The sequence below is a fragment of the Hipposideros armiger genome, unplaced genomic scaffold (genome assembly GCF_001890085.2).
Source record: "Hipposideros armiger isolate ML-2016 unplaced genomic scaffold, ASM189008v1 scaffold_6, whole genome shotgun sequence".
NCBI lineage: Eukaryota > Metazoa > Chordata > Mammalia > Chiroptera > Hipposideridae > Hipposideros > Hipposideros armiger.
In genome coordinates, this window is record NW_017731356.1 from 6526685 (window position 1) to 6550058 (window position 23374).

Here is a 23374-nt window from a genome sequence, read left to right on the forward strand (position 1 = left end):
ACACACACACACACACACACACACACACACACACACACACACACAGGCACACACACGCACACACACCCTTGAGAGGACATTGGTGGTGAAAGGGTAATATGGAGAAAGCTGGGGCGGCAGGAGAAAAATGGAGACATGGCCTAGCGCTGGGCTTCCTGGGGACAGGGAAATCCAGCTGGAATCGAATATCCGTGGTAAACACAGCAGACCACAAGCATGTGAGTCATCGCTAGGCCGTATTCTCAATGTGATCGCTCAGCCAACACACGATCCTCAGCGGGATTCAAAGCATTCATGTCAGGGGTGGAGAGGGAGAGTGATGGAGGAAATGAGCTCTCTGCACAGAACACTGGCCCTGTCGTTCTGGAAAAGGGAGCGACAGCAGAGTGGCTGAAACAGTGTGCCCTTCTGGGCCCCAGCTGTCTCCCAGGCCAGGAGAGGGCGAGGGACAGGCCAGCAGGTGTCTCTCTGCGTGTACAGACTTCTCTTTCCTCAGCCTCTCCAACACTTGCAACTTTCAAGTGGACCAGAGTGGTCTGGTAACTTTCTGGAATCAAAGTTTACAAATCACGATGCCAAAGGCAGAGAAAAATTCTCCCATCAGAAGCCTCTTCACCAGGAGGCACGTGTGCATGGCATCCACATGGAGCCTGTGGGCTTATGAGGACCTTTCAGGTGAGGCGGTGGAATTAGGAGCCCTTTGTCTCTTGAGGCATGATGACAAGTGAGCCCTGGCTGCAGGTTCAGGCAACTCCTGGGAAAGTGCTGAGATCACGAACAGGGCCCAGAAAGCCTCAGCAGATTTGGGTCTTCCTGTCCTGTATCTCCTCACAATCAGTAAGACACGTCCTAGAGTCTGTGAGTAACAGGAGATTTTTTAAATGCGTAGTTTAAGATCTAGTTGTCCTTGGCACTGAATGGTTTTATCGAAAGCAGTCAAATATGGATCCAGAAATCACTGTTTTCTGCATTACAATATGCATATCACGCAGTAAAATTTACTTTAATTCCTTTCAGGGACTCAATGTTGAGAAATATTTAATCTACCCTTTGAGGCAATACTGTACCATGTTAGACAAAGGGCCCTGGAAGCAGAGCCCTTGTGGCTTTCCTCTGGTCCCCAGCATAACCCCATAGTGCCGAGCTGGAGAGACACAGAGCGTGCCAAGGCATTGCTAGGCTGGGAACCAAGTCTGTGCTTGGGACGGATGTCAGGGAAACCTCCCCGCAAGAGGTGACACCTGTACCAATTTTCAATAATGGATAGTTGTTACCAGAAAGTACACAGAAAAAGAACATTCTAGAAAAAATAATTCGTGCACTTTCATGGGGCCAAGAGAGAGTGTAACGCAGATGCAGAACTGAGTACTTTGGAGATTTGAAAAACCATGTAAGAGAGATAATGGCCAGAGATGAAGCAAGACAGATAGTGAGGGGCTAGATTATGAGGGGCTTTGAAAATGTATTAAAGTATTTGGATTTTGTCCCAAATGCAGTGGACAGCATTGGAGTCTTTGGAGCAGGGGAATGGCTTGCTCAGATTTCCATAAGGGGGATGGAAGAAGATGAGGGGAAGACAGGAGATTAGCCAGCCAGTAAAGATTTTACTCAATAAACCATGAGAGAAAGCGTGCTGGCTTAAAGCAATGGGCGAGTGGACAGTGGAAGGGAGAGATTTTAGAAATACTCAATATAGAACTTACTGGACTTGGTGATGATTGGATGTGGAACTGAGAAAGAGAGAGGAGTTTAGGATAACTCGCTCCTAGGGTTCTGGGTTGGATACAGAGTGATGGTGAGGCTTGTCTCCATGGTAATGCAAGAAGTAGGAATTAAAATGGAGGATGAGTTAAATTTTAGACATGTTGAGCTTAAGGTCTCCAAGGGACAGCTAAGGGATGATATTCATTATACAGATACGTTTACCTGGGGCTCAGGAGACACATCTAAGCTACAGACGCACATTTTGGAGTCGTCATTGCAGAGAAAACTGTGGGAATAAGTGTGTTGACCCTAACAGAGCATCGACAATGCTAAGCAGGGAAGCAGAGGATGGGACCAGGGAAAGCAGTGCTTCAGAGAAGGGGAGAGAAGGAAGAGCCCCTTCCTTCTGTCTCCACTGTTATTTCGAAATCACTTTTGTCAGAGTTGCTAACCACCTCCTCCTTTCTACTTCTCGGGAAGACTTTTCTGTTCTTCTCTCACTTCAGCACCAGGAACGAACTGATTGGTCTTCTCCCTCGTCTTTGGAGATACCGACCATCCTGGATCTCTGCCAACCTCTTCATCATCGCGTTCAGCCCTCTTTGCCAATTTCTTTCCCTCTGCCTACTCCTTAAAGTTACTGCTCCTTGGGGTTCGATGCTCTGCCCTGCCTTCTCACTCCATACCCCTTTTCCTGGGTCAGGTTGAGGCTTTTGAGACCTTTAGGAAAGATCCCCTCTTTAACTATTCCATGATATGTAATTCAAAAGTAAATGTTTGTGTTTTTAAACAAAGCAGAATTAATATGGTCTCTCTTGAGACATTCTGACTGCACAAGTCTGGATATATTTTTGAAAATGAGCTCTCTGCCCGCACCCCCTTCCTGGCTCCCCAAGCACACGTCGTGTTAAGTATACTTATTAGGAAGTCAGTACTGCACGACCTCACTCATCCTGTAGCTTTTATTCTCATTCATGCATTCGTGCTTTCTGACCTTATATACGCTGAGATCTAAAGAGCCATATATCCATGTGTCTAATAAGCATCTATATGTTATCACAGGTGACTGCAAACAGCCTGTTCTTCCTCCTACTTCCAAGTTCAGTGCATCGTGCTACCCAGTTACTCCATGTAAAAACCCCGGAATCATTTTGGACTCTTCCTCTCCCTCCCCCCACCTCATCGAATGAATCACCAATTTCTATTGGTTCTATTCCTAAATATCTCCTACATCTGGTCACGGCCGTCTAACAGGCTTCTCTGCGTCCATTTTGCACTCTTCGAACCCGTTCTCCACACATTCTCGAGACCAGTCTTTCTAAAAGGCGAACCTAATCACGTTCCTTCCTTGCCTTAAAGAACTCAAAACTTCTTCCCAAGGTTTGCAAGCCCCTTCAGGACCTGGCTGTGGTTACCCTGTTCAGCGTCCATTTCTCCATAAACTTACCCTTCTCTTACCCCGGCCACTGAGCCTTTGTATCCGTGGCTCGTCCTCCCATGCCACCCCCTCTCTAGTGTAACTCCTTTTCATCTGCCAGCTCTTGTGATAGATGTCAGTTCTGAGAAGACTTCTGTTCCCCAACACCTCAAATCCTGGTCAGATGCTCCTGTCAGTAGGTTCTCACCACACTGTTCACTTTTGGTACCGAGAACCTGCTGAGTCACAGCACAGTGCCGTTGCCCATTTCCATGTCATCTCCCGTAAAAGGCCACATGTTTCACGAGGCTAGAAGTGCTACCTGGGCTTACTCAGCATTGCATCCTGGTGGGTTCTCCCAGGACCTGAGATTTAGTAGGTGCTCAGTAAATACTTTCTGAATTGAGTGTGTCGCCCTGCCTCCAGAAGTAAAAGTGTAAAACAGTTTGAATCATCAGTATTCTTAGAGGATTCATTCACCATCCCAAGGTCAATAGAATAGAAAGTCGAGTTCAGATCGGTGCATATGTATCGTCAAAAAGAATGGACTTCTGCAGTGTGTGTGTGTGTGTGTGTGTGTGTGTAATGTGTTGCAGAAAGAATACTTAAAAATAGGTTTTGAAGAAAACCTTTTAAAATGTTCTAAAGCAATGGAAGAAAGAGCTTTAGGAGAAGGGAAAAGAAACACAAAAGAATGACTAAAATAGCGGATGACTTCATGGGTTTTGCCATTCGTAGAAACACATTGTGTCTGCCCCAGTTACCCATAAGGGCCCCTCCTCTGGGGAAAAGCTCCCTATTTTTAGATCTCTTGTAATGCCTGTGGAATTATATTGTCTATTCCTACCCAGGCCCGAGAGTTTATCGTGTACAATGTTTTTGCCAAGAACCTACTCTGCGTTTAGTCACAAAAAAGAGTCGTCAAAGAGAGCATATTTGGGACTTTGTCTTTTGGGCATATTTGTGTCTCTTGTTCTCTACCAGAGGCAGCAGGTCCTCAATGCCACTCTTCGAACTTTGGCTCTTCCAGATGTAACTGAACCCTTGTGGTTTAAGCGGTTCTAAAGAAGGGTGGTATTGGTGAACCTAGGCGGAGGGGAGAATGGGGTGTTCTCTGCCTCATCTTCCAATCACTGCCCATCTCCACCACTGATATGGTCCACTAATGTTAAAAGAGCATTTGATAACATGCAAGATGATGGACTGAGTCCCTCTCATGCTGAGAAAGGCTTGGTACTTGACTTCTGGGAATTTGGTCCAGCTAATGAAATAAGGAATGCTCTATAATATTGAAATACGGAATGGCCTTTCCTATCTCAATACAGAATAATACAAAGCAAAGACAATTACTTCAGATCCCACTACCTGTTTCATCTCCTTCTAGATAGCTAGGTTGACACATGTATACGGTTTTAAATGAATAGAATTATAGCTTACTGTTGTACAGCGTGCTGTTTCACTCAGTGACATGTTGGGGGCATTTTTCCATTTTAATAAATACAGATCTAGATAGTTTTTAATGAAGCCATGACATGAATATTACTTTTATTATATAATATTATACATTTTCATTTGTCTTGCCAGATCCATGTTAATAGAAATGTATGTTATCTGTTTTTCTATTATATTCTTCTTTGCTATTATAGTATACTATGTATTCTATTAGCATATATGCTGTGCTATTATACTATCATGTTATACCATATATTTTTTGCTATTTTAGTATTCTTGTTGGTGCGTATTTAAAACCCATACAAATATCTTAAGTTAAATATCTAGAGGTAGGATTTCTCCTGCTGGCAAATATTGCCATTAGAATTAAACATTACATTAGGATTACATATTGTAATCCATTGTGTTATAGACTAGACCAAATAATATAGTGATTCAGATGTAAGGGCTCAGTCTGGCACAGTCAGTGTGGACTTCATGGAAGAAATGAGATAGAAAAAGGGTCTTGAATGTCAGATACAATTTTGATAGTTGTGTAGGTAAGGGGAGACCACCATAAACGAAGCAGGGAGGCAAGAAAGCAACACAACATAAAACAAAACAACCTACCAATCAACCAAACAAAAATCCTCAAACTGCCCCCCAGAAAAAACAAATGCATGTTTGCCACCAATGAATAAATCAGCTTGGCTCAATGGCATGGTGGTGCCAGGACCAGCCTGGAGGGCAGGCTGGCATCAGATTCAAAGGCTTTGAGTGGCAACTTAAAGGAAATTTAAAGGGCTTTGTTGTACAGGCCACAAGGAACCAAGAGTGAACAGAGATGCACCAGTTCTGATGTTGTACAGGGTGGATGGGAGTGTATATATTAGAGGAAGAAAAATAAGACGTTTTAGTACATGATAAATAAAGAGGGTCCATTCCAGACAGTGACAGTGGGAAGCGAAAATAAGGATGTATTTTGAAGACTTTGTGAAAGAGAAGACTCTATAGAAGTTGGTGACTAATTGGATGTTTAGGTATCTAGCTGCCATTGAAAACTAAGCAACTAGTAGAATTGTAGCACAAATGGAAGAGAAAATTAAATTAGACTGGGGGTCTTGGCTGGGTGGGAAGAGTAAATCAGCAAGGCAGATGGCCTGTAGATCTGAAGTGACGAGGGCTCGGTCGGTTTCTGTGGGCCGCCATAAACAAGTGTCTCGACCTGGTTGGCTCCCATAGCAGACATGGGTCATCTCACAGCTCTGGAGGCTGGAGGTGCCAGACCAAGGTTGGGTGGTCAGCCCTGAAGGCTGTGAGGGCAGCCTCTCTCCTAGCTTCTTTTTTTTTTTAAGATTTTTATTGGGGATTTGGGGGATGGGAACAGCACTGGGGAATTGGGTGAAGGGAAACAGACAAGTTGCTGTCCTTTTGTTCTTCAGTCTAGTTGTGGAGGACGTTGCTTCACTGGCCCAAGTTGGCACCATCATTGCGCTCTTCCCAGGTGAGGCAGATCAGTCGCCGGCTTCTGGACGGCCGCTCACTGCGGCTGCTGGCCGCTCACGGCTGCTGCTGGCCACACACGGTAGCCCATGGCAACCCACTGCAGCAGGAGCTGCAGCCTACGCCGTCGCCAGTGACTCACGGCAGCCCAGCTCCAGGTTGAGCTGTTGTTCAGCATCATAGCTGTGGAGGGCAGTGTCACTGGCCCTCATATGTGGGTTCTGAAGTGGCCCTCTGGCGTCCCAAGCCAGCTCTTAACTAACGTGCCACTCGGCCGGCCCTCTCATAGCTTCTCATAGCTTCAGGTAGTTCTTGGCTTGCAGCTGGCATCCTCCCTGTGTCTTCACATTATCTTCCCTCCGTGCATCTCTCTATGCCCAAATTTCCGCTTTTTATAAGGATGCAATCCTATTGGATTAGGGCCACCCTAGTGACATCATCTTAACTTGATCATATGCAAAGACCCTATTTCCCAACAAGGTCATGTTCACAGGTACTGGGGCTTAAGATGTCAAGATTTTTTTGGGAGGTACAGTTCAACCTATAACAAGGGCTATCCTGGTGGAAAAAATACGAGAAGATCAAAGAGGGAGCTATACGTGTATATGAGCACGAACCAATTCATAATATCCGCCACAAATTTCCATAATGCCCTGTTACCGTCTGGGTCTCTAAGCTGATTTTCCCCCTCATCCTTTGTTCTTGTGGATAATTTTGTGCACACAGCTGTCACCTTACATTATAATGATTTGTTTACATGGTTGTGTTCCCCCACCAGACCGAGCCTCTTGAAAATAAGAGTCATGTCTTATATATCTTTTCATTGCCAAGGCCCAGCAAACACAGTGACTCACAAATATTAGGAAAAGTCATTTAAGAACAGAAGAAAGAACATGTACTTTGGAGTTAGAGGGACTCAGGTTTAAAACTTGCCCCCATAACTTATAAGCTGTGTGGTTTGGGGCAAGTAAATATCTCTCTAGGGGGATGAGGGTTTGAGGTTGGTGGGGAAGGAGGTGCAAAAGAAGGGTGGCGAAGAGTTCAGGTAATTCCTGGAAAGGAGAGGTCCGTGTCATAATAAAAGTGTAGACAAGCGAAAATCAAGTTCTCCATGAGATCAGAAATTTAAAGAAAATCTGAGTACGGTGACAATGAGTATGGCATGCGAAGGTCATTGGAAGTAAGGGAGTCAACAATAAGACTGTTCTCAGTGGATGCCTCACGTAAATGGTGGCATCTCCCCAGGTGACAGCTGCTGGGATGAAGGGGCAGACTCTGAGCCAGGCTGTGAAGCCCTTGATGCGTATGGAAGAGCCAGGCGGTGGGCAAAATGAAGCCAAGTGGGAAGCGTATATGGCGATGTGGTCGAGAGACATGGGCCTAAAAGCAGGAGGAATTTGACAGAAGGAAAACAAAACAAACGAACTAAAACAAGTTTGGAAGGTGCAGTGGGCAGCTGGGAGAATGCTAGCTTGGCACTCCAGGGACCTGTAAGTCCCATGGTGTGGGCACAGTGAGAGGATGGGGGCAGCAGGTCAGAGGAGATAGTCACCAGGAGGCAGTGGGCAGTGGAAGGGGGTGAGGAAGGACCCCTTCTGTACATGTTGGGTGGAGAGCCACGGTGCACAGCAATGACAGGAAGGCTTAGGTTTAGCCAGACCCTACTAGCCCAACTTTGGCAAAGGTTGCCCCTAGGAGGTCCCTTGAGGGCATCTGTCGTGTTCTCCTGGAGGCTGCTTTCCACCTGTGGATGGTGTGAGGACCTCCCCCCGGGCCTGGCTTGCTCTGACTGCGAAGCAGGGCTGTGGGTCCCAGCCTCAGGGCACACTTGCATCCTTTATGTCTTTCAACATGCCAATTTTTGATACTGGTTCAAGTTTCCTTCAGACGGCTCAGGTCTTTTGTCTTCTTTCTGGCTTCATGGGTTATTTCTGTCAATCTATAAAAGGGTTAATCAGCTGACTGACGGTTGGGTTGTCAGAAAAGTCATGATGCATTTTTGCAACGAAAAACATAGAAAAATTACATCATGACTTTTCCAACAACCCAATATTAAACTAGAGCACAAAGAGGCTTTTTAAAATTTTAATATCCTTTCATTTTACTTAGAAACTAAGCAAGAATTGGAGCTTGCACGCACCCTTAGATACTGGAGTGTGGGGGGTCAGCAGTCAGGGAGGAAGGCAGGAATCCACATGAATGCACTATGCCTGTGGGACAATGGAACATGGCGGGCTGGACACCGGGCACTAGTTAATCTCAAACCAGTAGGTCGCAGTCATAAAACTGGTGAGGCAGGCGTGCGTTCTTCCAGGGTGGGGCATGTCAGAAATGACAGACTTGAGCAGCGGGCACAACAACTTGACACATCAGCCTCAAGGACAGCTTGATTTATTTGCAAAAATCAACACACAACTTCACTTTGGTGGCTCTGAATCCTCAGGGAGACGGGTATGGTGAGTATTTCAATCCAGAGTATGGAGAGTATGAGTAAAGGGACATCCTGGCATAAATTGAGCAGAGTAATGCAGCTCACCCCCTTTGTCATACACAGTTCGGGCCAAGGCACGACCCTTACGCATTTTATGACATTTATGTATGTCATTTTACCTTCCTTTGAATAGTAAGTTATTTTGGATGGCAAGTCTCTCATAATAAGTCATTTCTGAAGCAAGATATTAAGCTCTGAGTTTATGAATAATATCCCCTTTTCCCCACCCTAGGTCAGAGCCAGGCTTTGGTTTCATCAGTTGACAAGCTAAGGTGTTTGTCGTCATTAGCTCCATTTTACCTTCTGAAATGGCGAACCTGTGTTGTAATAGGCGAAGCATTCTACATGCAAAGCAGACACAGACACAGTGGTGTCTATATTTTTACCCATTTGGGTGTAGGACATAATCTGGACAGGAATCTTTGTTTCCAACAAAACAAAGCATTCTTCCATCAGTTCAATTAATGGCTGTTTCCGACTAGCTTTTGAAAAAGTATTCTCTCCCTTACCGTTGCAGACTCCTGCCTGTATTTCTGTGGTGTGCAGGAGGGGCCACACCCAGTTAGCCACCAGCATGACATAAGCACTCTCATCTGGAAGGCTAATTTATGGCTGGCGAGCGAGTTGGGCCGGGAAGAAAAGGGAGATGAGTAGAAGCAGCTAATGAGGGTGGTGGTGAAGGAGGCTCCTTGGAGGGAGCTCAGGGGAAGTGAGTGGAACTGCTGGGCTGAGGGAGGACAAAAGGGTGGCAGCCAAGACTGGTCAACGGCAGACGGAGAAGCCAGTAGCACGGAGAGCCCAAATACACCATGCGAGGAACAGGCGGGTTTGGGAAAGTGAGGGAGCGGCAAACAGAGAAGACTGTCAAGTTACCAACTCCGAATTGTAATGGGAACTCTGGAATAGAAACAGAGAAAGGGTGCAACTTTTCTTCTGTGGTACTCTGAGCTGCGCACAGGCAGTCTCTGCGCACAGGCAGAGGCTCGGTCTCTGATTCCCTCCCCTCCCCTCCCCTCCTCTTTCTTCCTTCTCTCTCTCCTCCCGTTTGCCCCTTCTCTTCTCCTGTCTTCTGGCCTATTGAAACATCTCCATATTGGAGAATTATTTGATGTCATCACAGCTCCACACTATCAATTTGTCAATACAGGAAATTGTAATTATTTTTAATAAAGGAGAAAGGGAAAGGGAATGTGACTAATGTTCAGGGAAAACCAGGCAACACTCCAAAAAACATTGTGTCTCCAGGAAAGCAGCAGAAGGAATATCCCTCTGATCACATCTGACATCACCTCCTGGAATTTGGATGATTTCTTGGGGCTGAGAACTGTTTTTCCAAGATATTATAAGTTTGTAAGAAAGAGTAGTTTTCAGCGCCCTTTTCTCCCAAGAATCTTTGGTTCTAAAGCAACTATTTCTTCTGTTTCTTTACTTTCATCCCCCCTTTCGGATCTGTTCTATAGGACACGGAGACACTTTTCTTTGGGACCCCTGTTTTGTGGGCGCTCCTTGCCACTGACGCCTGCACATGGACTGAGTAGATGGCAGTGTGCTTGGGAGGCAGAGCCAGCGAGAGCAGAAGGGTCGTGCTGCCCTGACATGAGCTCTGACATGGGTTGGGAGGTTTCAGTGTCCGCAGCTTGTCCACCAGAATAACAACAATGGCGGATGATCTATGAAGGAAATTTCCAACTTCTGTTGAGGGAGCTGCCTGCCCAGTCGAATCTGTGATAGGAACATTGCCTTCTTTGGAGTGGCAGGCCATGGCCACTGTGGGAAGTACCCCGTGTGTCCTAGGTGCCACTGAGCCCTGGTTTCGTTGTTCCTTCTTACAATAGCCTTCAGTGAGAATGGGGAGTCTGCTCATACTGAAGTTGCACTGATGCCAGGAAGATGAAAGTCTTTGATTATGTATGAGTTTATAGAGGGATCAAATGCTTGTTTCCTTTGTTTCTTGTTTTTTTATGGGCCACGGGGCATGTGTTTTTAATAGACCATTAATTCTGTGCCTAAATGCAAACATAATACCACCTAGTGCTTTGAAGCCACCAATAAAGATACTTGGTATCATAAGGCAGTTGAAGTAGAGGTAGAGTTTCCATGGATTAAGGGACTAGAAAGAGAAACACACACACACACACACACACACACACACACACACATACTTAATATTCTTTGCAGTAGCTTTATGATATCCTCTCTGGCCTATCACTCATCTCTTTTTTTCCCTCTTTTACTTTATTAACATGGTTATTACTATTTCCCTTTAAAAACGTAGTGTCTGGAAGCAAGCATATACTGAAGGAAAGATTCAGTTGGTGGTCTCATAATAAGGACCATGCAGCGCGATGGAAAGAGCCAGGGGTTGAGAGTTGGAAGGCTTTCTTCACCACGGCCTGGGGGTAATTCTCACGGCAAAGAATTAGGAATATTGTTGGGTTTCTGCTGAAGAAATAGTCTGGGTGTAGAGTGAGTATGATGTCAAATACTGAGTATTCATATAAATATTGTAGTGCTAACAAGGTCGGATATCGTTTATCTTGGAATAAATATCCCAAGTGTGTACTGGTGCCTTTCCCTGTGGTCTCTGCCTCTGTGTCCCCCTAAGAGGCAGTGCTGGCTGGGAAGGGTCCGCGTGTGAATAGCTCCGGGTCGGCTGTCCTCGGTGTGCAGATCTTTGGGTGTGACGAGTTCTCCCATGTGCTCTCCAGGGCGTACATGAGTGTGAAGGAGCTGAAGGAGGCACTGCAGCTGAACAGCACTCACTTCCTCAATGTCTACTTCGCCAGCTCCGTGAGGGAAGACCTCGCAGGTGCTGCCACCTGGCCTTGGGACAAGGAAGCCGTCAGCCACCTGGGTAAGTGGAGACCAAATATGGCTGAAAAAAAGGAGGAGGCCCGAAAGGAATTTGTGAACGTGAGTTTGGGGGAAAAAAGAGAGAAGAAAACATATATGTACTCAATGAGTTAGCTGTTTTTGGCAGAGAATGGCTTTTGGGAGAATCTGTCAAAATGTTTCAAGGCAGACAAGTAAGAGGGATTAGAGCAAACAGTGGGAAATACTCAGGATGTTCCAGACCAAAGCTGTAATCTAGATGCAAATAAATTGATGACACGGAGTGAGATGCATTTTATACCTTGGGGATGTAACATATTAAATCAATTAATATGATCTAATATTAATTAAATTATTTAATTTAATTAATTAATTTATTTTATTTAATGTAAGTTTATTTTATTTGATAATAATTAAATTATTTAATTTAATTTATTTATATTTATTATATAAATAATAAATTAAAAGCAGACAGAAGGAAATAATAAAATAAGAGAAGAAATAAATAAAATAGAAAATATTAACTAGACAAAAATTAAGAGAACGAAAAACTTTTGGGGGTAAGGAGAGGCAAAGGATTGACTAACCCCCAGAAAAACTGATCAAGAAAAAACAAAAACATGAGAGAAGGAATATATTACCACCATAAGGACTAAAGGAAGTGATATTCTTACACCACAGACATTAATAGACAATAAATATTTTCCACAAATGGCGTTGAAGCGATTGGACATCCACAGGAAAAGCAAATGAATATCAGTGTGACTCTCATGCCTTATACAAAAATTAACTCAAAATAGATCATAGCGTTAAATATAAAAAAGTAAAACTGTAGAGCATTTAAAAGAAAACATAAGAGAAAATCTTCAGAGCTGGGCTTATTGAAGAGTGCTTCTATGTAACACCCAAAGCACAGTTCATATAAATAAAAACTGATAAATTGGACTTCATCAACATTTAAAAGTTTTCTCTCAGGAGGACTCTGTTAAGACAAACAAAGAAACATCAGACTTGGAAGAAATATCTGCAAACCTCACATCTCACAAGGATTTGTATGTAGAAGATATAAAGAACTCTCAATACTTAACAGTAAAACAAACATTCCAGTTAGAAAATGGACAAAAACATGAGCAAACATTTTACCAGAGAGGATATACAGATGGAAAATAAGGAGATAAAAAGAGGTTCCATATCATTAGCCACCCGGGAAATTCAGCCACGTGAGATGTCAGTACACACTCACTATAATAGCTGACATAAAAACTCCAGGGTTGTAGGGTACGGCACAGAGAGTATAATCAATAATATTGTAATACATTTGCACAGTGACAAATAGTTACTACCCTTATTGTGGCAATCACATTGTAAGGTATGTACATGTCAGATCACTGTGGTGTTCACCTGAAACGCATATAATCATGTATACCATCTATACTGTAATAAAAAAACTTAGTGACAATGCGAAATGCTGGTGAGGATGCAGAGAAACTGGCGCGCTCATACATTCCTGGCGGGGGGGAGGGGATGTAAACTGGCACAGCCTCTTTGTAGAATACCTTGGCAGCGTCTTATAAACCTAAACGTACACATACCATATGATCCAGCCATTGGACTCTCAGCCATTGATCCTAGAGAAACGAAAACATATATCCATTCAAAAGCTTTCACATCCATCTCTATAGCAGTTTTATTTGTAATATCCCCAAACTGGAAGCAACAAAAGTTTCCTTCAGTGCTAACTGCTTACACCAATGGTAGTGCAATGGAATACCACTCGGCAATAAAAAGGAGCAAAGTATTAATGCGCGGATGACCTTGATGGATCTCAAGGGTAATATACTCAGTGAGAAAAAAAAAATCTCAAAAGTTGCATGCGGTATGATTCTATCTATGTAGTATTCTCAAAATGACAAAAGTATAGAGTTAGTGCTTGCCAGGGGTTAGGGATAGGGTGGTGGGGAGCAGGGAAGGGGTTTAGTGTGAGTGTGACAAAAATGGACAGCAGGAGGGAGAGCGTAGTGGAGATGAAACAGTTCAGTGTCTTGATTGTGGTGGTGGTTACACAAAGGTAGACCCGTGATAAAATAGAATAGAAACACGCACACACAGAAGTGCATGTAAGAGCTGGTGCAAATGTGAGTAACGCCTGCAACCTCTGTGCATAAGGTGAGTACCTACTATGTAGCGGATGCTCTGAGACTGCTCTCTGAATTGAAGAGGCGAATGAGTAAACGAGTGAAGGTATTACATTTAAATGGTTTCCAGAATTATCTCACGAGTTATTGACTCATAATGAATTACGAAAGCAGCTGGGGATACTTATATTTCCCTCTCAAACATTTTAGGAATAGCCATGTTCCCTTACAACATAGCACTTAAGGTAATCTTCAGAAGTAGAAGTCAAGACTGAACAGGTGAGAGAGATGACTCGATATGAAATTGCTCACGTGCCTCTTTATTTGTTCTTGTTCAATCATAGCTGTGATTGAACAAAGGAATTGTGTTGACCTGACTCAGGTGTAGAGTAGTACAGACAGCTGGGCTAACATAATAGAGGGAGACATGTAGCATTTTCTAAATAGAGTCTTTTCAAGACATAAGATGAGATCATCTGTTTGTGTCAACATGTAAGCCCCCTGCATTGTGAGGGCAAGCTGAGTGACCTAGCAGATAAGTATATGCGCCTGAAAGCCTGCAGTTGAATCCAATTTCCGACTACTAATGGCTTCAGTGACTATGTGACAAGGCCAAGGTTATTTGTGGTCCTGCTTTGCCATCAACACCATTTCTGCCTTTTAGCATAATTTGGAACTTTTAATGCTCTGGTAATGCAGGGCATAATTTTTTAATAAGTAAATGGATGAATGAGATCTTCTTGAACTCTAACGTTCAGTGGTTTACGCAGCATTTAAACGGAAAATATATCTTCAAAGGCATAAGACTAATTTAAGTGGTAAACCAGTGCTTTTATAAGCTATTAATACCATGCTCATGATCATTCATTCATTCATTCATTCATTCAAAGAAAAACTGTTGAATCTGTTTTGTGGCAATACCAGAGATAGAATAATAAAAGGAATTTGCCGTGAAGGTTTGCACAGAATAATTGGGAGACAGACATGCAAATACACATTTATAGTTCTATGTGATGATACCACACATGAGGTCAGGCAGGAACATGAGAGAAAGTGCTTAATGGCGCTGAAAGCATCAGGAAAGCAGTCCCAGGGGGGCTGGGGCTTGAAAGGAGAGTTGAAAGATACTTGCTTGGCAGACAATGAGAAGGCATTCCAGAGTGAAAAAGCTGATAAATGCCAAGGTTCAGACTGTTAAAAACCTGGACATGCTTAGAAGTGGAATGTACTTGGCTAAAACAGTGCTCTTCAAATTTATTTTTGCTCTCTTTACCCCCGGAAAGACTTTTGGAAAACTCTGTACCCCTCATATAGTCTAAGAGTACCAACTAAAAATTTAATCATAGGTTTAAATAGTAGCAAATAATATCATTTCTGGCATAGTATTTTAAATTATTAACATTTAAAAATCATTTTTAAATCTACTCTTTCTAAATGTATTCTCAGTAACATAATGATTTGATAATCACTATCATTCATTTAAAATCGTGTGGTCATGCACTTTTTTTTCACATTGGGAAATTATTTGTTGTCCCTTTTTTCTTTTTTTGAATTTGAGTTTTCATTCCATTTCTCTTGCAGAACCTTATACTAATGTAACATATATATACACGTTTTTCAGTCTTTACTTGGTCACCCATATCTCTGTTAAAAACATTTTGAATAAAACAATTCTTTTGTAATAATAAGTTTTTGAGCTAAACGTTTTATTTTGAGATAATCGTGTATTTACATGTGGTTGTAAGAAATACAGAGATTCCACATACCTTATACCCATTTTCTTCCAATGGTAACATCTTATAAAACTGTGGTACAATATCACAAGTAGGATATTAACATCAATGCTGATCACAAATTATAAAGTGTTCAAAATTTCACCTCAGTTGAGTTATCTTTTGAAATGATTACTTGTCCAAAATTGATAAAATCAGTATTTTAAAATGTTGACCAGTAAACAAAATGGGAAATGCACATTTTCAAGAGATGAGAGTGGCTTTTATCCCCCAAATTAGTTCTTGTGTCTGTGGATGAATAATAATTGTTGCTATAATGAGATAGGATTTAGCGTCTGTTATATTGCTTTTTAAAAAAATGTGTAACTTCAAGTACTGAGAAACTTGGTTCCTATAAATGAGTAGATGGGGAAATAAAGAATTGTGTTTGGCAGACTGAGTGGATGGTTGTGTCAAGGCAGAACATACAGGAAAAGAGGACTGAATGGGGAGCAGGTTTGGCGTTGGATATGCTGATTTGGGGGTCTCTACAAGTCTGACTCTGTAGGGATTTTCACAGTAGCAGGACTTAAGGGAGCACCAGACACCAAAGGAGAGAGAGGTTTGAGAAAGTCCCCTGTGGGTCACAGCTACAGCTGCTGCAGTGAGATGAAGTAAATACCAGGAAATGTTGGCCAGGTTAGAGAGGAGAGCTTGTCAGTCTCTGGCACAGGAGTTAGACGCTGCAGAGGGTCCTGGCCAACCATCTCCCTAACTGTTCTCACTGCTAGAGAACAGTCACATCCTGATGAGATCACCAGCAGCGTGCCCCACTGTGCATGGAACCCAAGAACCATGTGGGAGGGAACTGGACCTTGGCTCATAATGGAGTTTTAAACATATAGAATCTTTAAGTGAGTCCAAGTAATGTGACCATTGTAGTAAAAAATAAATAAAGTTTTTTTGAATGACCTAGTGGTCTCTGGCTTCACATAGATAGGAGTGAATGAGCTCTTGAACAAGTCACCTCCCTGGGCCTTAGTTTCCTCATACATAAAATGGGGATAATAAGCCTGAGAAAGAGTATCTGGCACATAGTAGGGCCTCAATAAATATTAGCTCCATTAGAAACAGTAGTAAGCGTAGAAGTTTCAACTATTGTGTGTCTGTGGTTGACCTTCCTGGGTTTGCCCTCAGCCTCTCACCTTACCTCCAACCTGCAGATTCGTTGTGCCCTGGAAAGATGCTGGCTTCATTATAAAGAGTAATAATAAACAAAGGTGTGTTTAGGGGTCCAACTGCTTGCAATGGTAAAGCAGCTTAGAAGAAGCCAAGAGAGGTTCCTTATAAGTCAGAGAAGGAAAGAATAAGTTACGGTTGGCAGTTTGGGGGTGACGGGTAGCTGCTGGGCCAAGTCTGTGACTGTCACGGGCCCAGTGGACTGCAGGAGGTGAAGATGTGGCAGACACCTGGGGACATAGGGGACAGGGCAGGTGGGAGCAGCAGAAATGAGCTCACAGGTGAGATATCTTTCCCTCACCCAGAACTTTTGTGGGGGTCCCCCAGGACAAACCTTGACTTCCTCCTAAGCAAACAGTTGACATCAAAGTTAGGGCATTAACGCCATTTGTGGCACATTCGTGCCCCGTGTGGGTGAGGCCTCACGGGCTGAGACATGGCCGTGGATCTGACAAGCGGGACAGGTAAAGAGGTGAAGAGGCCCGCTCTGGTGCAACTCGTCAGCAAGTGGTCGGGCAAGAGCAAAATGGATTTTGTCCCCCACCCACTGGCCTTCTTTTTACTAGACCAGAGCGGAGTGGTTCTTCCTGGAGACAAGATGTGCTGCAGTGCGCCATGCACGCCTGGGGGATTCTAGAATCATCAATGAGACAGGCCACGTGGCATGGAGAAGGTGAAGACTGTGCCTGGGAATTACCCACTGACTGCTCTTGTCGGTATTTGTCAGAGGACAGCATTCAGCAAGTTCTGGGCGCCTTGGGATTTCAAACATAGTGAGCTCTCTTGGATATTGAACATTTTGGACAAAGTTGCCCTAGGATATGAACTTCATGCCCTGAAATTGGGGTGCCCCAAAGGTAGGTTTATGGATTCATAAGTAGGTAGAGTAAATCATCACCTCTGTAGGTGATGCCTTGAAAGGTGTCCTCTTTTAAAACAGGTAATCATTGACTCCTTGGGGCCCAGAACAGTGCCTTACACAGAGCAGATGCTCAATAAATGCTAAATAAATAAGTGAATTACAGAAACTACCTTTTCAATTCATACAGTGTGATGCCTAAAATTCTGAGTGTGTGTGTGCGTACATGCATGTGTGTCTATTTGAAGCACTGCCCTCATCCAGAAGCAAGGGAAAGATTGCATCATAAGTCTTCAATGCCTCAGCAGTAGCACCTTCAGTTTCTATTAACAGATTACTTTTCTCCCTGATGTGGGCGTGGCTAGAGAGCCTGGAGTGCTCAAAAGTTGAGGGGTAACAGTGGCTGAAAGGGTATAAGAGGAGACAAAAAATGACACCAGACTCTGCAAAATCTTCACCTTCTACACATTTTTGTCTCGGTTTAGTCTTGCCCAGAATAAGGACTTCCTTCTCATGAGACCACAAGCTGTAAAACTAAGAAGCCAATACAAAATTTGGAGATGAATGGTTTCTGGTCTAGTTCTGTAAAACTGTGTTGCTTTTTCTAGCTGCCGTGATATTTTTTAACCATCTCCACTTCTTTCTCTCCCTTTGTGTATCAGCCTTCCTCTGCCACTTTCTTTGCTTGCCCTTCCCTGAAGCAGTGTCTCTTCCTTGGACCCCGGGCACACTTTGATCGCTTTGTCCCTTCGTGGTGGAAAGTGTATTTTGGGGAGCGTGTTTTAGCCAGTAACTGGAAGTAATTACAGAGGCACCTGCAGACCAGCCCTCAACCTCTGTTTTATGGGCATATAACATGCAGCCCTAAAAGTTTTACAGAACTCTTTTAAAGTTATTTCAGCTTGTGTCCTTTTCCCAAACTGCCTGAGGGCTTTTCTTTCTTTCTTTTTTTCAATGGAGTGGCTTTGGGAATCATTCTCTTTAGCACGTGCCACTCTGGCGGATATGCGCGAAAGCTGGGAAAAGCCAGTTGGAACCCGGGAATACAGCATGACTTTGGGAGCTTGGCTGTCTGCTACTGAGATTTCGTCTTTTAATCAGCAACTTCCCTCTCTTTTCTTCCTTGACACCATCCCCTAGCCCACACAACAGCCCTGTCTCATTGTGTTAGCTTGTCCTCTATAATCAAGGCTGAAAGGTCTTCTAAGAAGGCCTTTATGTTCCCTTCCGCAAGTCCGTTAAGCAACAGCTGTGCCACACATGGCCACCAGTTGCTAAACCTAGGAAGCCTCATTCATATTATGTTCCACGTACAAGTTAGTGGTGCTGGCATGCATTGAGTTCAAGTCCCCATATACCCATTCTGGTATGCAAGAACTATAACTTGTATTCATTTTTCGGTAATTGAACTTCATTTCTATTTTGAGCCCCTATGTTGCTGGGTGGCAGAAATTTAACCTTAGTCTATCGAGCTTGTTTTTTCTATAGGCTGTATCTAATGAAGAGATGGTTTATAAACGCCAAGGCCTTAGGGGAAAGGGTCACTGTGTCCTTAGTCATGAAGTGATGCTGCCCACCTAAGATGACCCTTGTTCGCATCTCATGGTCCCACCTGCACGGAGTCTTGGGAGGCTCTGTCACCCTTCCCTCGTAGCCTCCCTGGTCAGCCATTCTTCTCTAGAACTAGGCCACTTTCCCAGGAATCCATCACTGGGATGAAGCAAGATCCTGTGCCATCAGATCACATGCAGCCATTTTGAATCTTTATCCCTTTACTGGGGTCTCAAAAGGTAGAGTCCAGTCCACTTTATCTGGGACCCACCACCTTTTGTACCTTCCCATTATTTTCCTTATGTCTTTTCTCTTCCTCCAGCTGAGGAGATTCTTTTCTAGGCTAAGATGTGGTGGTGACGTTGGCAATGTGAGACAAGCCTCACTGTCCTCCATTCATCCACCATGCTGGCTAAACCATGGACTTCTCTAGGGCTCAAATGGCACAGGCTTTGGAAACCTCACAGCCAGAAAAGGACTTCTCCTTTCCATGCTTTTCACTCTGTCCTATAACTCCTGGTGAGGTATTGAATGAATGCAGGAGAGCCTGGCTTCCTGAATTGTCAGTGGAGTAAGGGTCGGCGGTGGGGGGAGGGGAAGCAAGGAACCTTTGGAGTAAAATGGTAGTATTTCCAAAATGTTGTCTCTGTGTTCACACTCTTGCTTCAAAGTTTCCCCTCAGTAGGTACTTCTGGTCTTGGGGAGGTGAATGAAGGTCGAAAGAGTCTGACAGTGTCTGCGAGTGAAGACTGAGGGGCAGGGTATGGTTGAAACCCTATATTGCCACGTCCTTCTACTTCCTGTTCCATTGAGAGCAGAGAGCACAAAGTGAGGGAGGGATTCAATTACAAGACAGGGAATCCCATCCCCTCATTCTACCAACATCTGTTATCCCTCATCTATGTTACAGTCCTCCAAGATGAGAAACAAAAGTGAACAGTGGTTTTGAGTATAGGAGATAATAATTATATTCTCTATAACTAGAGAACTGAGGAGGGAAAGATTGTTGGCACTACAGATAAAAAGGTGTCTTGTACAAATCTGACCTACCGGCAAGGTCTATGAAGAATTAAGCTCATAGCCCCAATCTCATAATTATTTCCTTTCTTCCTAGAATCACACATTTCAGGCTACTGCGAATCATTTTTGAATGCCAATACGTCATCTGTGTAAAGAATGGGCACTTGTCTATCTGCAGCTCTGTCCGAATCTTATCTATCTTCTGGGTGCCCATGAGTCTCAGGATCAGAACAACGTGGAAACCAAGTGTGAGCAGCTTAGGGACAGATCAGGGCTCTTCCGTGAGGGTGTTTATCTATTTTGCCTGGTGATGCCTGGTTTTATTCTGGATGGTCTGCCCTGGTTTCGGTCAGATTCTAGCTTCTGTTCTCTCTATTTTTTTAAAGATTTTATTGGGGAATTGGGGAAGGGGAACAGCCAAGTTGTTGTCCTTCAATCTTAGTTGTGGAGGGCACAGCTAGCTCAGCTCCAAGTCCAGTCACGCCGCTCAGCTCAAGGTGCTGTGTTCAATTAGTTGTGGGTGGGCATAGCCACCATCCTATGCGGGCGTCGAACCAGCAGCCTCGTTGTTAAGAGTGCACCCTCTATCCACTGAGCCAACCAGGTGGCAGCTCAGTTCAAGGTGCCAAGTTCAGTCTTTAGTTGTGTGTGGACGTAGCCCACCATTCAAACCAGCAGCCTTGTTGTTAGGAGTACCTGCTCCCACCAGCTGAGCCATCCTGCCACCTGTTGGCAGCTCAGTGGCAGCTCAGCTCGGGGTGCAGTGTCACTGGCCCATATGGGAATCAAATCAGTGACCCTGTTGCTCAGAACTCGTACTCTTGGGCAAGCTCTTAACCAACTGAGCCACTCGGCCGGCCCTAGCTTCTATTCTCTTGATGAGTGAAGATGGTTAGGAGGAAGCCAGCAAGGGGTTGGGACAAATGAGCGTGTGTGGCCAGCCTGCATTATACCATTATAGTGACATTCACAAATGGCCTAATATACATCTTGAGTTACTTTGTTCTAGAAAATAAGCTAAATGCTTATTTGTCTACATTACTACTTCGATCTTCATCACAACCCTTCGAGGTAAGAACTCTTGTTATTACCATTGAACAGATCAGGAAGTAGCCTGGAGAGCTTCTAAGGAGCGTTCCCACAGGTAAGGATCAGTACATTTCCAGTGAGTGCCCACAGCCAAAGAAGGAGCCATGGTCGCTCCAAAGGCATCTTGTGTGAGAGAGGTTCCTGTGCAGCGGTGTAAGGACGCAGTGGTAACCCTCAGAGGCTGACCCACGTTGCTTTTAATGAAAATGGAAGAAAGTGTGGAGCATAAGTACCAACATCAGAAGATGATGCTGATTTGTTTAAATATTAATATAAAATCGTACCAGAAAGTAGCATTTTGTACTATCTTTTCATTATTCCTATTAAGTCGCTCCTGGAAAAGGTTTGCACATTTCCCTGAGAGGGTGGGAGTTCACAGCTCCTCAAAAACTCCCTAGCCAGGCCCAAGTAGTAGAGCGCGCAGGAGAGGGTGCCATTCCAGCGACTCAGCTTTTCTTTATTATTTATCATGTCTTTTTCCTTCTTCATGAAAAGAAGTTCTTGCATTCTTCTTCAGATTTTGGGCAACAGGTCTTTAGGACCCACTCAGGCTTTGGCGTGTGTGTGTGTGTGTGTGTGTGTGTGTGTGTGTAAGTATAATTTTTATCAAAACATGAAAGGACTTTTATAAACTAAACTATGAAATAATGTCTTTCTTCTCTTACCCACATGGGTGCATGAGTGTGTGTCTCCGAATGATTAAAAGCCCCTCTTCTGATCATGTAACAAGCTTGTCTTAGTTGGAATGAAGAGTGACTGAGAAGAACAGCGTGGGACCCTGTACACGGGACAGAGGGAGGAGAGCACAGAGTGGTGGAAAGAGAGGGTATGAGGATTGACAGGCACTGAATCTGAGTCCCTTGAAAATCTGAGGCAGATGTGAGAGGAGGGTGTCTGCGGCTGCTCTGGTCTAGCTTTTCCCTTCCCCTCAGGCTACTGAGAGATGGGAGTGTTGGAACACAAATGACAAGGCTGAGGTGGTGACAGTCCACGATAACACAGATTTCTTCACGTGGTATTTATGATTGCCTCACACGGCCCTGCATTTCAGCTCTTAGCGGCACGGGATGAGAATAGGAAGGGAGCTTAGCGATGAGCCCACCTAGCCCCCTCATTCTACAGATGGACAGACCCAGGAAAGGTTCAAGAGCAGAGCTACGGTCCACAGATAGCATCAGGACCACATGCCACTTTCCTGAAGGTCAAGGCCAGTGTGGTTTTATAACCTCGGGCTCTCATGGGCGGAATCACTGTACGAGGCCCAGGGCCTTGGGCCTTTTCCTTAACGTGTACTAGTGTACACAGCATATACTCTGAGATCAGAATATGCAGTATTCTGTTTATCACGCACATGGTAACTGAGGTCATTGCTGGGTGTTGCAGACAGATGAGTTTTGGGGAATAAGTCCCATCTCTCTGAGATAAAAAATATAACTGTCAGTAAGTGTGCAAAAAGGCTTATGTTTTTAACTAAAATTTAAGTACTGTCTGGTTAAACCTATATACTCCTGTTTTGGAAATGTGCGCTGAGAGTGCCATGGAGGACAGCCCTGGCCAGTTGTCATCGGTGTGGAGGACGTTTGCTAGGAGTGTTGGGGACTTGCATTTTTATGCTTCTTTCTTCCCTTATAAATAAGCTGGTTTATTGGAAGGTGACTATAAGTCTGTTGAAGAATATTCTTAGATTTGGAAATACCTCATTTGGGGTTGAGGTAGTGATTTCTAGAAGTTGATGAGATGCCCACTGTTACAATGACCACCCTTCTATCCTCCTCCAGTGTCCCCAGGGCCACCCACGCTCAGTCATCCCTCCTTCCTTGACACATGCTACTTTTACCATCCTTTCTTCCTGGAATCTTCAGGAGGAGGTTATGGCATGTTACACATTTTTCTCCAGCATGTGTAACCACCAGTACCACTTTCTTTTTTTCCCCACAAAGTATCACCCAGGAGCAGAATTTAAGAACACAATTTGGGAAAAACTACTCAGTGCAATACTTGAGTTTCACAGGAACCTTATAGGTGAATTGCAGCCTTTCGAAGTCCAGCTCTCAAGCTGGGACATTTTTAAAAAGACTGAGGCATGTACCCCATCCTCAACTATTTGGATTCATACCCCCTGGGCTAGCATTTGGACATCTGTATATTTTATCTATCGTAGGTGATTTTAATGTGCAGGCAGGGCTGAGAATCCTGACCCTCTATCATATGACTTGTCTGTATTGTTAGCCCTGCTCTAGTATAACACTCACCCATGCTAGGGGTTAAACACATGTTTATTGATTAGTTCAGAGGGTGTCTGTGGCCAGAGGGAAGAGAAAAAACGGATGCCACCAGAAGTTATAAAATGCCCCCTTCGAGGCTGAAATTGAACATTTGATGTTTATCATA

The 23374-nt window shown here is 44.0% G+C and overlaps 1 protein-coding gene across 1 annotated transcript in view; it reads left to right on the forward strand.

Moving 5' to 3' along the window:
• PAPPA2 (pappalysin 2) overlaps positions 1–23374 on the forward strand; it is a 224310-nt gene that overhangs the window by 67280 nt on the left and 133656 nt on the right. Inside the window, exon 3 of the mRNA XM_019646831.1 lies at positions 11255–11400. Coding sequence (XP_019502376.1) covers positions 11255–11400 — 146 coding nt within the window. The remainder of the gene's footprint in view (positions 1–11254; positions 11401–23374) is intronic.